The following is a 14659-nucleotide window of genomic DNA, read 5'->3' as shown; positions in this document are numbered from 1 at the left end:
GGAGCTGCACCCACTTTACCCCAGCACAGGTGAGATCAGAATTAGGTCCACAAAATTCTATACCAAGTAAATGCTTAATAGTAGTGGTGAGATGGTCTGTAACTATGCACGGCAGCCGGGCTTGGTGCTAATTCTCTGCCATTACCCAGGTTACAGCTCTGTAACTGCACTGATGTCAGAAGCCCATAAAAACCATGCATTGTGTGATGGAGAAGCAGGATATAATTTTTGTTAGCTCGCACTCTCCTAGGGTCCAATCACTGAAGACGATGAGCATTTCCTGGCCAGGATGACCACAGACCTCCAACAATGCCTTCAGTGCCTACTACAATACCCACATCTTTGCCCTAGCCTTCCTACAACTGGAAAAATAATGATGTCCAGCCTCTGCTGACCAGGAGGAAAAGAGAGAGCAATATACATCTATGCATATGCTTCATAACATTGGGAGAGACTCCCATAGCACAATGAGGCATGCTGTAGAAGAGTTTACATGAGAAAGAAAAGCAGAGAGAATGCCCTTCAACTCCCATTGAACTGGTTGGCACGGAAAGACAGTTAGCACTTCCCAATCCAGCCCCCAGTTAGGAAGAAGAAACCGTTTGTTTCAGCTGGTATAGGCTTCAGTTGGGCAACTCCTCCCTATTCAGCAAATCATTGAAGCATGCATGTAATCCCCATTAAAATCCAGGAGATTTCAGCATTTGCTTAAAGTTATGGTGGCCTATGTTATAAGAATATTTTTTTAAAGATAAAGGAAAATCATGCACTCCCTATGTCTATTCTATGTCTATACATTCATCCTACAGAAAAATCTGTGCCAATAAAGCAACATAAAAGTGTTTATTTCTATCAGTAGTTGATTTAAATAAAGGAAGCCTCACGAGAGCCTGTTGCTGAACCTTCACTGCTACAAACCTCGGAGAATTCCTTTAGCGACGATCGGCAGAGATGTCAGTCCTCTGAGCCATTTAATATCCTCCCACTTGACGGACGGATCAATCGCTTGGGCTACATAAACAGCCAGTCCGCTATTTTCGCCGTAGCCTTTCTCGGAGGAAAATGCCAAATCGTCAGTGTTGAAATTTTTCATTCTAACATTACACAGAGACAAAAGAAAATTACACTAAAAAAAAAACCTTAAAAAACCCACATTCGCCCTGCAATGAGTTCCATGCCAGCGGATCCCTTCACTGGTACAGATCTTATGGCAGGATCGGATGCTCATATTGCACAGTGTGATGAGGCCGGTCATCTCCCGTGAGCGCCTCCTATCGGGTGGGTGTGTGCCTGCACTCTCTCTCTCTAGCTGCATCACTTGTGGTGACCCCTGTTAGGCTGTTAACTTCTCAAGCAGGTTTTCAGCGACTCAGCCCGCCGGCCGAGTCACACACCGTCTGTGGGTGTGTAACACAAGCCAACCCCTTCTGGGGTACACAGTCTAACAGGACCTCTCACAGTGCCATTAGCTATGTCTCTATCGGTAGCCCTGTCCCTGGGCTCAGTCCTTATCGAAGTCCACAAATGCTGACCCGCTTTGGGGTCTTCAGCCCGCTCCCTGGGGCCTGTGTAAATTCCCCTTCTTCAGGGCTTTGGCCATTCTGCCTGCGACTGGCGGAGGGGTACCTGCTGGGCTCACACACTACTCCGAGTCCCAAGCCAGGGACCCTATAAATGGTAGCCACCTGCTGCATCCCTTTTAACTCTGTGGCTAATGTTCCCTGGGCCACTTCCCCATGGTCCCTTCACCTGTACCTTCCCCTTTAGCTCAGGGATGAAGTCTTGCTGAGTCACTGCAGTCAGCAGGAGCACCTTCCTTGCTTCCCAGGTCCCTGCTGGCAGTGCTCTGTCCAGTCCTGGAGCTGCTGCAACCAGCCAGGAGCACTTTCTTTGCTCCTCAGGATCCAGCCAGTAATTGGTCTGATCTGTCCAACAGCTCCTTTTTATAGTAGCCTAATGGGCTGTGATTGGCTACCCCTGCAGCCTCTAATTGGCTGCTTCCACGCTGCCACTCTAGGAAGCCTGGAGGAGTCACCTCTGCTGCTCCTTTTCTGGGATGGGGTGTGGTAGGACTGAGAGGCCTCCAGCAGGGGGCCTCAGGGACTGATACACCCCATCACACGCAGTTAGCAAAGGCACATATCCTCGCATTTAGGATAGTATTCAATATCAACCAAAAAAAATATAATTGGCCAGTCATGTGTCTCATAGCTTGCATATAAAGGGCCTATGCTATCATTGCAATCAATAGCAACACTCCCCTTGCTTTCAAGGGAAGTAAGATCAGGCCCCAGTCCAATAGCAAGTCGGTGTTAGGGTCAGGAATAGAACCTATGAAGAGGAAGGATGGCCCAGCGGTTAGAACAGTGGATTCAAGTCCCTTCTTTGCCACAGGCTTCTTGTGTGACCTTGGACAAGTCACCAAGTCTCTCTGTGCCTCAGTTCCCCTTCTGTACAATGGGGATAACACCATAGCCCTGCCTCCCACAGGGATGTTGTGAGGATAAATACAGTAAAGATTGTGATGAGTTCAGATACTATGATAACGGGGCCCATGTAAGTACCTAAAATACATAGATGCTCCTTCTGCTGGACCAGAGCTGCTATTTTAGGGCCTAATCCAAGGCCCATTAAACACAATGAGTGTATCCTGATCTCATTGAAGCCTGTTGACTTCAATGCAGCCAGGATCTCACCCAGTGGATCTGGCCCACAGGTATCCCTAAGAGTATACTACAGGCACTACAGCAGCACAGCTGTAGCTACATCCCTGTAGTGTAGACAATGAGGCCATGTCTACACTGCAGCTGTGTCGCTGTAGCACTGTAGTGTAGACGCTTCCTACCTCAACAGAAAGGGTTTTTTCCATCAATGTAGGCAATCCACTTCTCAGAGGCAATAGCTAAGTCGATGGAAGAATTCTCCCCTCAACCTAGCTCCTTATACAGTGGGGATTCGGTCAACCTAATATGTTGCCCAGGGCATTAAATGTCTCACAGCTCTGAGGGACACAGCTAGGCCGGCCTAAGGCTTTGTCTACATTAGCCTTATATCGGTCAGTGAAAAAAAACACACACACGACCAACATAAGTTTCACCGACAAAAGCCCCAGTGTGGACAGTGCTATGTTGGCGGGAGATGCTCTTCTACTGACATAGCTACCACCGCTCATTGGGGGTGGTTTAATTATGCTGGGGGACAGCTCTCCCCCATAGGCATAGAGGAAGACCTTACAGTGGTACAGTTGTGCCACTGTAAGGTCTGACATGTAGACATAGCCTAAGTTTTAGGTGTAGACCAGGCTTTAGTTAACCCACTTACATTTCAAGAGTTAGCTTGAAGCAAGAGAGATATCAAGGGGATTTTCCCCAGTGCAATCTTCATAGTCTGGTTCATCAGATGAGCTCACAAAGGTTCATTAGCATTATAGTAGGAGTGGGAGTGGCAGCAATTGCTAACAATCAAGGTTGCTTAACAGTTTCCATTCAAACACGCCTTCTTACAGTTGTACATAACTTTCTGAAATGTTTACCTTTGGGATTGAGGTACTATTTTTTTATTGGACTAACTCCTCCCCTCTCCAGAAGTAGGTCCAATAAAAGATAACACCTCACCCAACTTGTCTCCGTAGTATCCTGGGACCAGCGTGGCTACAACAACACTGCATATCTTTTGGGCTGAAATTTTCCTTGCACAGTCACTGCCTGAAGGTGAATATTTCTGGAAAGTTTGAGCAAATAAAGGTTCCACTGTTTTTTGAGTAAGATGAAAAGGGGCATGCCACGTAATTCTTGTACACAGTAGGTTGCAGGGCTACTAACAGCAGGTCAGACTCTTATACCAGATATGGGCCGACTACAGAACTTATTTCACTGAGAGATACACCAGAGGTGTGTCTTTCATAACCATCCTTCAATGCCCTCTTGCCTATAGCTACACTAACTCAAGTAAGGAATGATGCACAGGGTGCCACCTAGTGGCTGAACACTATTGCACAGTTTAGCATTCCAAAACTGGGTGGGAGGATCACATTGGGCTTTGTTAAGCTCTATGCCTTGCATATGGGTACAGGAGGGTTCACAGTCCTTAAGCCTTGCAAAGGGTTGTGAAGATTCATCATTTCATTTGTCCAACAAGCATGACGTCAAATCAGTTGATTCTACTTTCCTTGTGAAACACAAAAAAGAAATCCACGACACTCCATACCAGAAAGTATACTGTTGTTATTTGTATTATGGTAACACCCAGAGACACTAAGTGGTGCTAGGTGCTGTACATACACCTCGTAAGAGACAGGCGCTGCTCCAAAGAGCTCATTGTCTTAATAGACAAGAGACTTACCCAAGTCACCCAGTGGCAAAGCCAGGAATAGTACCAAGCTCTTCTGTGGTGCACTCTAATCTAGCTGCCTGTTCAGAAACTGGGCCCATTCTGTGATGGCAGGAAGTTTCATTTTGAATTTTAATGAACAGCTCTAGGAACCAAGCAATTTTCACATGAAACCGGCTGGTTTCACTTCTCTGTTCGTACCTGAAACTAGCTGAATTTCACCTGGTTTTAGGCTTTCATTGTGCCGCTCTAATCGTAGCATTAGAAGAAAATGAGAAGGGAACAGTCTGCGTCCTCCTTCCTCCCAGTAAGATCCAGCTTTTTAGCACTTGGTTTGTGGGGTGGGTAGGAAAAAACAGAACCACGGAGCCGATTATAGCAATAACTGTTTTTCTTGGACTCTGAAATGCAGATCAACGCTTGAATGAATGTTGTCTTACACGCATTTCGGTGCACAATGGCACCTTGTTGTTACTCAGAAACTTTGCTGAAAGTCTGAAGCCAAGAAAAAGTTATCAGATCACTGGACAAAAGCGTCATACTGGAGAATTTCACCTATGGCTCTGAAACAAAAAGCTACGCGGATGTCTTTTTGTGTTTTTCATTTGAATTACACTATTTCAGTGTTTAAAATAATCCCCTGGTTTTAGAAGGTTTTACAGGGTTAATTCGGTGAAAAAGCAGATTGCCATCAAGGTAATTCTACAACTTGGGCAAAACTGTTTCAGAAATGTTCTACCCAGTCTGACCGTGCAGAGGCTCACAGGTAAGACTTGTTTCATTAGCAGTAAGTGATGCAGCAGACAGGAAGAGTTGTAGGAAACAGATCTTCGTTGTGTGTGCTGAGTGACTCATGTTATGTGCTGAAAGCCAGCAATCCTGACTCAGCGTGGAATCCCCTGGTGGCAGGCTGAACAAGGTGCCTCCTGAAACTGGATCCTCTTTCTCCAGTCCAACTCATTACACTACAAGATCCAGATTTCACAGAATCATAGAACTGGAAGGGACCTCGAGAGGTCATCTAGTCCAGGCCCCTGCACTCAAGGCAGGACTAAGTATTATCTAGACCATCCCTGACAGGTGTTTGTCCAACCTGCTCTTAAATATCCCCAATGATGGAGATTCCACCACCTCCCTAGGCAATTTATTCCAGTGCTTAACCACCCTGACAGTTAGGAAGTTTTTCCTAATGTCCAACCTAAACCGCCCTTGCTGCAATTTAAGCCCGTTGCTTCTTGTCCTATCCTCAGAGGTTAATAAGAACAATTTTTCTCCCTCCTCCTTGTAACAACCTTTTATGTACTTGTATTTGTTTGTTTTTAATCAGGAGGAGTTCCCCTTCCCCCCTCCCCACTGCTTTTAACACTCCCACTGATACTCAAGACCGTTTACCTCAGTGTTGGTCTCAAGTACACTCCTAGAAGTGGCAGAGGAGAAAGCATGACAGAGGAAGCTTGCTCAGCTCCTGAGTCGTAAAGGAAAATGTGACGCACCTGACCTGGAAGAACCTCCTCCTCCCAGAAGGGAACAACCCAAAACCACACACAACATTGCAGCAGCAGCAGCAGCAACAGGTGCGTATGTTCTAGCTGAAAATGGACTTTCCGGAGCAGCAGGCTGGTAAGTACCTGAGGTGCGGGGGAAGCTGGAATTTGTTGCGTACATCGTCAAAGCGCTTGCCAAGGAGTGGCGTGTCCACCGTCACAAAGATTCCTTTGTAGCCTGCTCTCTCAGCACGCTGCACGAGTGACCTGGTGACCTCCCGGTCCTTGTAGATATAAAGCTGCATCCAGTGAAGGCCATCAGGAGCCGCCTGGGCAACTTCTTCGATGGTGGAGGTGGCCCAGGAGCTGAGCATCATCCCTGTCCCCAGCGACCTGCAAGCTGAGGAGCAGAAGTTAGATTAGTGCCCGTTCTTCATAAGTGGGACCCCTTTAGAGCTGGCTACTTGGCAGGAGTCACCAGGTTAAAATAGCAGTGAAGACATGGCAGCTTTGCTTCCAATTCAGGTTAGCAGCTCAAGCTAAAGCCTGTAGGGAAGCCTGGCGTTGGACTCAGAGTGGCAAACCCAAGTTAAAAGCAGAGTTGTCATGTCTTCACTGCTGTTGTCTCCCAAATTAGCTCACTTGGGCTAAGAATGCATCTTTTTCCCTGCAGTGAAAATATACCCTGAATAGTGAGCGCACAAAGGATGGGAGGTAAAAGAGAGGTGACTTGCCCAAGGTCAAACAGCAGGTCAGTGGCAGAGCTGGAAATACAATCTAGGTCTCCTGCCTCCCAATCTTGTTCCCTGTCTATTAAACTGCAGCACCTCTTGAGCTTTTTCCTCCTAGAACTTAAATATCTTGTGGGTGAAAAATCCTTCCTGTGCAGAAAGTTAGCGATAGAGTTATGCATCATTTAAAAGCTCCAGATAGGGGGTCGGTGGTGCCCACGCTGTGTGCTAGCTCTCTGCACAGAGGGGAATTCCACCCCAGGGTGCTTGACAAACTAACTAACCTCGCACAATCATATTTTATGAATGTAACAGGGCAATCTATCACAATGTAAAACAGAGGGAAACACACAGTAAAAAGCTCTAAAATATCAGATAAAGCCTGCTTTTTTCTTGGTGCACCACAGCATGCATATTTTTCATGTAAATGGGCCTCTGTCTAAACACCTCATCTCCATACTTTCCAGGCCCGAAAAAGTGGTCTTTATGACGACGTTTGATTAAATAAGGATTACAAATCGCTCAAAGTGGAATCTTATGAACAGTTTATTCAAACGAATTGGTTACACCCTCCCACAACCACTCAGCAGCCTTCAATGGGTGAAACAAGCATGCTTTGGTCTTCCATCTTGCAAGTTTTGCTACTCCAAGAAGCCCAGACAGAGGGACACGTAAATTACAGAATCCATGAAGCAGGATATATATAGCTATCAGGTAGGCATTTAGGATGCATCAGAATCTACTAAGCATTTGTTTTTATTTATATTCTCCTTTTGCTTAACTCAGTAGAAGGACAACTGTATAAAGTGAACAACAGATGGAGCTCTTGCATTTCCACCAGGGCTTCTCAAACTGGGGGTTAGGACCCCTCAGGGGGTCACGAGGTTATTACATGGGGGGTCGTGAGCTGTCAGCCTCCACCCCAACCCCGTTTTGCATCCAGCATTTATAATGGTGTTAAATATGTAAATAAGTTTTTTTTAATTTAAAAGGGAGGTCGCACACAGAGGCTTGCTATGTGAAAGGGGTCACCACTACAAACATTTGAGAACCACTAGTGAGAGAAACGATAGAGAATTTTCACTCCCTGGCCTACCCAGAAAACTGTATATTGCAAATCATTTATTTGAAAAACTTTGCCTCTTATTTTTTTCACAAATTAGCAGCAACCGTATAATGACTTCTGCCAATGGATTCATTGCCCAAAATTACATACTAAATAATTCTTGGTCTAAATGACAGGTGGTTCACAAAGCAGTTCCTTGAAAATATTCAGAAATCAAGTTGATATGGTTGGACACGTAAGTAACCTGGTACATTTCTGTCACATGATTAGAGTTAGGTGTCTGGTATGACTCCTCTCATATTTGAAATTTGCTTTCAGCAAATATTCTGCAATATGACCTTGAAACTCACCATGTCAACAAATATTCCTACCAAAAAAATTTATGAAAATATTTGTGGAAAGAAAAATCTGTGCAACGCTTTCATAATGTCTAAATTGAGCCAAGGTGTAAGCTTTTCAAGATAGAACACACCTTTGGCCCAGATCCAGCAAAGAACTGAAGCACATGCTTTAATTTGTCATGAATGGGACTGCGCTGATGCTTAAATTTAATTGCTTAATAATGGCATAATCAACAGTGCCTAAGCAGGCTAAGCTCATAAATACACAGACTAGAAGGCCAGAAGGGACCATCATGATCATCTAATCTGAGCCTCTGCAAATTGCAGGCCGAAGTGCCACACCCATCCACTTCTGTAATAGGCCCATAACCTTGGGCTGAGTTAACGAAGTTGCAGAGAATCGACTGGGATCAATGGGAGTTAGGCACCTAAATCACTTACAGTAGGATACGGAAAGTCACCAAAGTGTTTTGCGAAATCATGGCCTGTAAACGTTGGTAACTCAGCTATAGCAGACCTGAAATCTAATAATGGGAGAGAATGTAAATATTTTGCATTCAGATGTATTTAGATAGTTATTTACTGTTAGGGCTTGTCTACACCGTGGAGTAATGTGCTCTATGGGGGTATGATTTCTCAAGCTCGTTAACATGTTGCATATTAATTGCACCATGTAGACTCTGCTAGCATGCTTTAATTAATGCTGCTTGAAACAATACTACATTGAAGTGCACTTGGGAACCTGTAGTGCACAGCAAAGTCTACATGGGCCAATGAATGTGCAACACATTAGTGCACTTTAGAAATCACCCCCCACCTCCCATAAAGCGCATTATCCTACCATGTAGACACGCCCTTGGTTGAACCTCTGCAACCCTGGTAACATAAGTGTAACCACAAACGAGTAAATGAGAACATAATCTATCCTATTACATTCATGTATATTCTGTTAATAGGAGGAGATCTTGGCTAGTTTTTAATAAACATTTCAGTTCAACTATATATATGTAAATGAATTGGAAAGACCGTGTTTACATCTGGATCCAGATTACATTTAGGTTGTGGTTTGAGTTCAGGGTTGAATCCGGGCTCAATAGTGCCAAATTGGATTAAAAGGAGCCAAATTCTCACAAAATTTCAGCCTCCTCTGAACTATATATGGAAAATTAACTCCTTTTGGGTATGGTCTAAAATAAATCATCATCATTCTTCCAATGCCATCAGGTGCATAACGCAGAAGTCAGATGGTGCAAACCATCCTTATTCCTGGGCTTGTTTGTCCAGCTCTTTTATATTCAGATGTAGAAAGGCTGCTCCACCCATCACTGTGCTACCGAGTGTGCCTCTAGATCCGCCTCTAGATCCGCCTCTCTATCCCTTGCACTGGGGGTCACCAAAGACACACTTGTTTAGGTTGCCTATTATTATGGGCCAAAGCCAAAATCAAAACTATAGGCATCCATTTGGGATCTGTAGTGTCAAACCACACACACACACACACACACACACACACACACAAAGTTGTTCGGCTTCTAAGTTCCCGTTTTAGCTGAGCTACACTTTAAATATCTTGGCCCTTTTAAAACATTTAAAAACAATATTTTTAGCCTTCCAAAAAACTATGATGCTTTTGGCTGATCTAAACTAACTTCAGATACTTAAACCTTTTTTGTTAACAATAGTGAAATGATCTGATAATGGAAGAATCAGCTCCTTAAAAGTTATGTGGCCTCATAAGCACTGTTAACCTTCCTGGGAGTTACAGTCTAGGTAATGGAGAACAGACTGTTAGATGAATCCCAGCCTAACGTGATCTGAATGGCCATGAGAATAACTCCACTGATAGAATCTTAATGACGACGTAGCATGCTGTTGAGGGAGGGGCTTGGTGTCCGCACCAGGTAGTACCTCCATGATTGAAAAGCCTGGATCTCAGCCTCCACCGTGACCAGGCTGAGTAGGGGTGCCCAGGCGGGGCTTTCTGGGCCCAGAGCTGCTCCTTAACCCTTTCCACCCCGGTGTGGGGCTTATATCACACAGCCTCCCCTTCAAGCTAGAACCCAGTGGTGGATCTTTCTCCTGCTCTCCTCCCCCATCCAGAAAGAAAAAAAATCAATGTTTGCTTATGCCTTTCCGAGGCGGTGGAGCACCTTGGAGTTTGTCCCTTGGAGGAATAGTTTCATATTAAAATATAATGTCGGGCGTTCTTCGCTGTCTGCTTCTGGGGACAACATGGCACCGAGGCCCACCTCTGATGCATCTGTCTGTAGGATAAATGGCTTGGGAAAATCAGGTAAAAGAACTGGCCCCTGGATTAGCTGGTCCTTCAAAGTCTAGAAGGCTCTGTCACATGGCTCCATCCATTGCACCTTCCTGGGTGGGGTCCTCTTTACGAGGTTTATAAGCGGGGTGGTTATTGTGGCAAAGATAGGCACAAAACATCTATAATAGCCAATCTGCTTTTTGTTTGCAAGGGCTGGGCAATCAGTCAGTGCCTGGACTTTATCCAAAAGGAGGTGTAGTCAGCCCCGCCTCACTGTGTACCCAAGGTATGTCACTTCTCTCTGCCCCAGGCAGCACTTTTCCAGGTTTGTGGTAAGTCCGGCATTCTCCAGAGCTTGGACAACCGCCGTGATGTGATGCAGGTGGGCCTCCCATCTGCTACTGTAAATGACTATGTCATCAACACAGGCAGCCACGTACTGGTTGTGGGGTCACAGCACCTAGACCACTAGTCGCTGAAAGATTGTAGCCTCGCCGTGCAGGCCAAAGGGCATCGTGATGAATTGATAGAGGCCAAAAGCTGTTGGGAAGGTTTTCTTCTCCCAGGATGTCCTCATCAGCAGGATTTACCAATAACCCTTTGTTAAGTCCAGCATGGAAATGTACTTGGTGCTCCCTTTAATAGCTCATCCACCTGGGGCACTGGGTAGGCATCAAAGCATGATATGGTATTGGCCTTTCTGAAGTCTATACAGAATCAGGTTGTGCCACTGTTTTTTGGCACTAGTACAATGGGAATCCTCCATTCCCTGCAGGACTCCTCGACAACCCCTAGGGTCGGCATAGCTTGGAGCTCCTCTCAAACCATTGCCCACCTATTCTTTGGCAGTGATCAAAATGAGTCTCATGTACCTTCTGTCCAGGGGTCATCACAATGTGGTGGTGGATTAGGTGCACCCTTCCTGGTAGGGCTGAGAACACCACTGCAGTAACTGGGCTTGCTGTGCCAGGCTCCGCTCCAACCCCACTGGCACTGGTGATGGTGCGGCTTGAAGTCCCACTTGGGTTCCGGGGGACTCAGGGCTATCAGAATGCCTTCCTGACCCTTCCAGGCCTTCAGAAGATTGACATGGTAAATCGGCCTTTCCTTCCATCTCCTGGGCTGATCGATCTCATAGTCAACTGGACCTCTCTCTTCACCACTTCAAATGGGCCCTGCCATTGGGCCAATAGTTTAGACTCGGAGTTTAGACTCGGGAGTAGTAACAACATCCTACAGCCTGGTTCCAAAGTTTGCAACCAGGCTCCCGGGTTATAGGCAAGTTCCTGTATTTGCTGGGCTTTCGACAGGTTTTCCTCAGCAGAGACCCCTAGTGTCTTCAGTCTCTTGTGTAGTTGAAGCAAATATGGCACTGGGCTCTGACCCGAGACTCCTGCTCTTCCCAGGCTTTCCAGAGGGGGACCAAAATCCTCTGAGCTGTCTCCCATATAGAAGTTCAAAGGGCAGGAATCCAGTGGAGGCTTAGGGGACCCCCTGTATGGCAAAAAGTACTGAGGGCCCCCCACCTAAGGGTCAGTGAGGCCAGGCCTTCAGCTGCCGTGTAATTTTCCATCAGGGTCATGGCTTCCTCCAGAGTCAATGGTCTGTGGTACTTCACCCACTCCTTCCCAGTGGCTGGGAGAATTTGGGAAAACTGCTTTAACACTACAGCCTGTGCCACCCATACTCTGGTCCATTTCTCCAACCAGTGCCAACACTTTTCCTTCAGGCATTGGGCCACCATCCAGGGACAGGCTCCATTTGGGTAGCTCTCTGAGAAATCTCTGGTGGAACATCTCACGGTTGATATCTCAGTAGGCAAGTATGTCCGCTTTTACTGTGGCATAGTCTAATGCTTCAGTTGGGTCCAGCTCCAATGGGTCACTTGCATAGGGCTGGTCAAGTATGGGGCTATCAAGACAGCCTAATGTTCTGGCGGCCAATGCGCCACAGTGACCACCCACTCAAAGGTGACCAGGAAGGCTTCAGGGTCATCTCCAGGGCCCATTTTTGTAAGCCAGATGGTCAGAATGATGGGAAGGGCGTATCCTAAGTGTCCAAGCACTGTGGAATTGGATGCTCCCTGAGGCTGCAATAGCGTCATTACCGGCTGGATCAGACATTCCTGTTATGCCTGGTGCTGGGCCACCAGCTACCGAATTAGCCATTGGGCTGCTTGTTGTTCCTGCTGGACTGCAATCTGTTGCAGTATGTACCCTTGCTGTTGCTGGGCCACCAGTTGTTGCTGGTTCTCCAGCATCCATTTCAAAAGCTTTTTTGTACCCATGACCTCCCGAGGGTTGTCCAGTCAGTATTCCAGGGGTCCTTTTAGCAGGACCTGGGCATTGCCTGCATTCTCCATCACATGTCGGGGGAAGGGAGGAGTTTGTCATCTCCACCCGGGAATATTGCCTAGAGGTGATATTCTGGGCTGTGTCGCCTGGTGGATGGAGTCAACAGCTGGAGTCACCAGCCATGGGTAGGGGAACTTGGGCCCTCCCTGCTCCACTAGTTCCAAACCAGGGCCCAATGAAACAATAATTTGAAATGTGCAGCCAAGGGGTTGGGTGCCCTTATGTCTGCTCCCTAAGCCACTTTCTATTCCTGCTTCTGTTCCTCTGTTGGTGTCCCTGGTTCACCTCTGAGTCCCCCCTGGAGTCCTCCCTCTCTGTGCTCCAAAGGGCCTTCCTCTCTCAGTCACATCTCATCATCATTAAAGGCCTGGGGCACTTTGGCAGTGAGGCCTGGGCCCAGCCGCGTGGGGCCTTTGCGGCTTCTCGGTAGGATCCTGCACCACACAATGGCTCCCCTGCTCCATCTGCCCTGACTGAGCTGAGCTGCCTCCACTGTGAGCATGGCCAGCAGGGGCTTTCTGGGCCCAGAGCTTCTCTTTAACCTTCATCTCCTCAGAGTGGGGCTTGTACACCCCATCACACATGCATATTAGCCTGTGTCAACTGGTCAGACCAGATGGTTCCAATGGTCCCGTCTGGTTTGATAATGTAGCTGTTGCTGGAAATATGCATCCCATTCTAGTATTTTATTTTAGCAACAGTGTTATGATAGACGATATTAGCTACTACAGCAACCATATTTTACCCTTAAATTTCAGAATGGGCTTTTATTTGCTTAGTGATGCAAACTACTCCTGGATCCACACCCACTTTGGACACTCTTGTATTAGCAAGGGACAGAGCTAACAGATCAGATTAATTTTGCTAGCCTGCCCACCCACTCTTGTTTTTCATTTACCTTTTACCTCTTGTCTTTTAGGCCTCAATCCTACTCTGGTTGACACACATCCTTAACTAGATACATGTTGATTACTCCCATTAAAGGCAAAGGGGCTACTCAAATTGCCAAAAGTTAGGCATGCATCAAGGTCATTTCAGGTTCAGACTGTACATTTCAGACTGTAAATTCTGTAGGGCAGAGCCCTCTATGTTTGTGCCTAACACAAAGGGGCTCCGATCCACTTGAGGCCCGTGAGAGGCCTCAGGACACTACCACAACATAAATGATAAATAATAATCAATTATGATTCTGCTGAGGAATTCAATTTTAAAAATGGGATAAAGGGACAGATTAAAGCTTAATGAGTCCAGATCAACCAGGAAGCGGGGCCAAAACCCCACCAAGGAGCATGGCGAGAGGTAACACAGCGTTTCTTAACTCTTTCCATACTAGCAGCTCACCTCCACAGTTTCCTCCTCTCACGTAGACAGAATCTAGCTGGGATCCCACTCCCATTTAGCCATATGGGCAAGATAGGTTGATCAGGACCTCTAGGTTCAGACCCCCTGGGGAAGCATGTTTAAGGTTCCCTGGAGTTTGGTTTACATATTGTGACTCGGGTTGTTCATGGTGTATGTTTCTTGGGAGGTTGACTAAATTTTCTTCATTTCTCGCAGGGAAATTCTCCCATCATTTCTGGTCTTGGGGGACCCTTTGGAAAGGGCAACCTGAATTGCCAGTCTGACCCAAATCCATCACTAAATATATCATCTCTAGGTCACAGGATAATGCATTATGTTGGTTCAACATGATGCCCTTAGAACTCGGCAGTAATTTTCTGAGAGAAACAACCATGTTTTCCAAGTTGTATTTTCTAAGAAATAAAATTGTTTGAAGTGCCTAAAGTTATTTGCTTGATGAAACACAGTTGGCCAAGAAGGTCCCTGCAATGACTTGCTCAACAAAACACTCTGTGCCAGCTGTGCCTAAAATAATTACATTGACTAAATGAATTTTGTCATCTGTGCAGGAAGTCATTATGGAGTGGGGAAAATATGCAATGACGAAGTACAAAATGGTTTCTGTTGATCTAAAAAAATTCAGGGCTGTCATTCCGGAGCATTTCCACAAATGTGCACCGTGAAGGCCACGGGCTGTGTCAGCCTCTCCCATGGTTCTGTTTGCTGCAGGAGCTCTGATTAGCTCAGACC

The 14659-nt window shown here is 46.3% G+C and overlaps 1 protein-coding gene across 3 annotated transcripts in view; it reads right to left on the bottom strand.

Moving 5' to 3' along the window:
* HAO1 (hydroxyacid oxidase 1) overlaps positions 1-14659 on the bottom strand; it is a 49311-nt gene that overhangs the window by 14092 nt on the left and 20560 nt on the right. For all 3 annotated transcript variants that reach the window (XM_045011432.1, XM_045011433.1, XR_006578393.1), the window contains exons 3-4: positions 5958-6213; positions 919-1094 (exon numbers count right to left, since the gene is read on the bottom strand). In XM_045011432.1, coding sequence (XP_044867367.1) covers positions 919-1094; positions 5958-6213 — 432 coding nt within the window. The remainder of the gene's footprint in view (positions 1-918; positions 1095-5957; positions 6214-14659) is intronic.

Source organism: Mauremys mutica, chromosome 3 (assembly GCF_020497125.1).
Source record: "Mauremys mutica isolate MM-2020 ecotype Southern chromosome 3, ASM2049712v1, whole genome shotgun sequence".
Lineage (NCBI taxonomy): Eukaryota > Metazoa > Chordata > Testudines > Geoemydidae > Mauremys > Mauremys mutica.
Note: the sequence above shows the minus strand (reverse complement) of the source record. Positions and strands in the feature narration are given on the sequence as shown.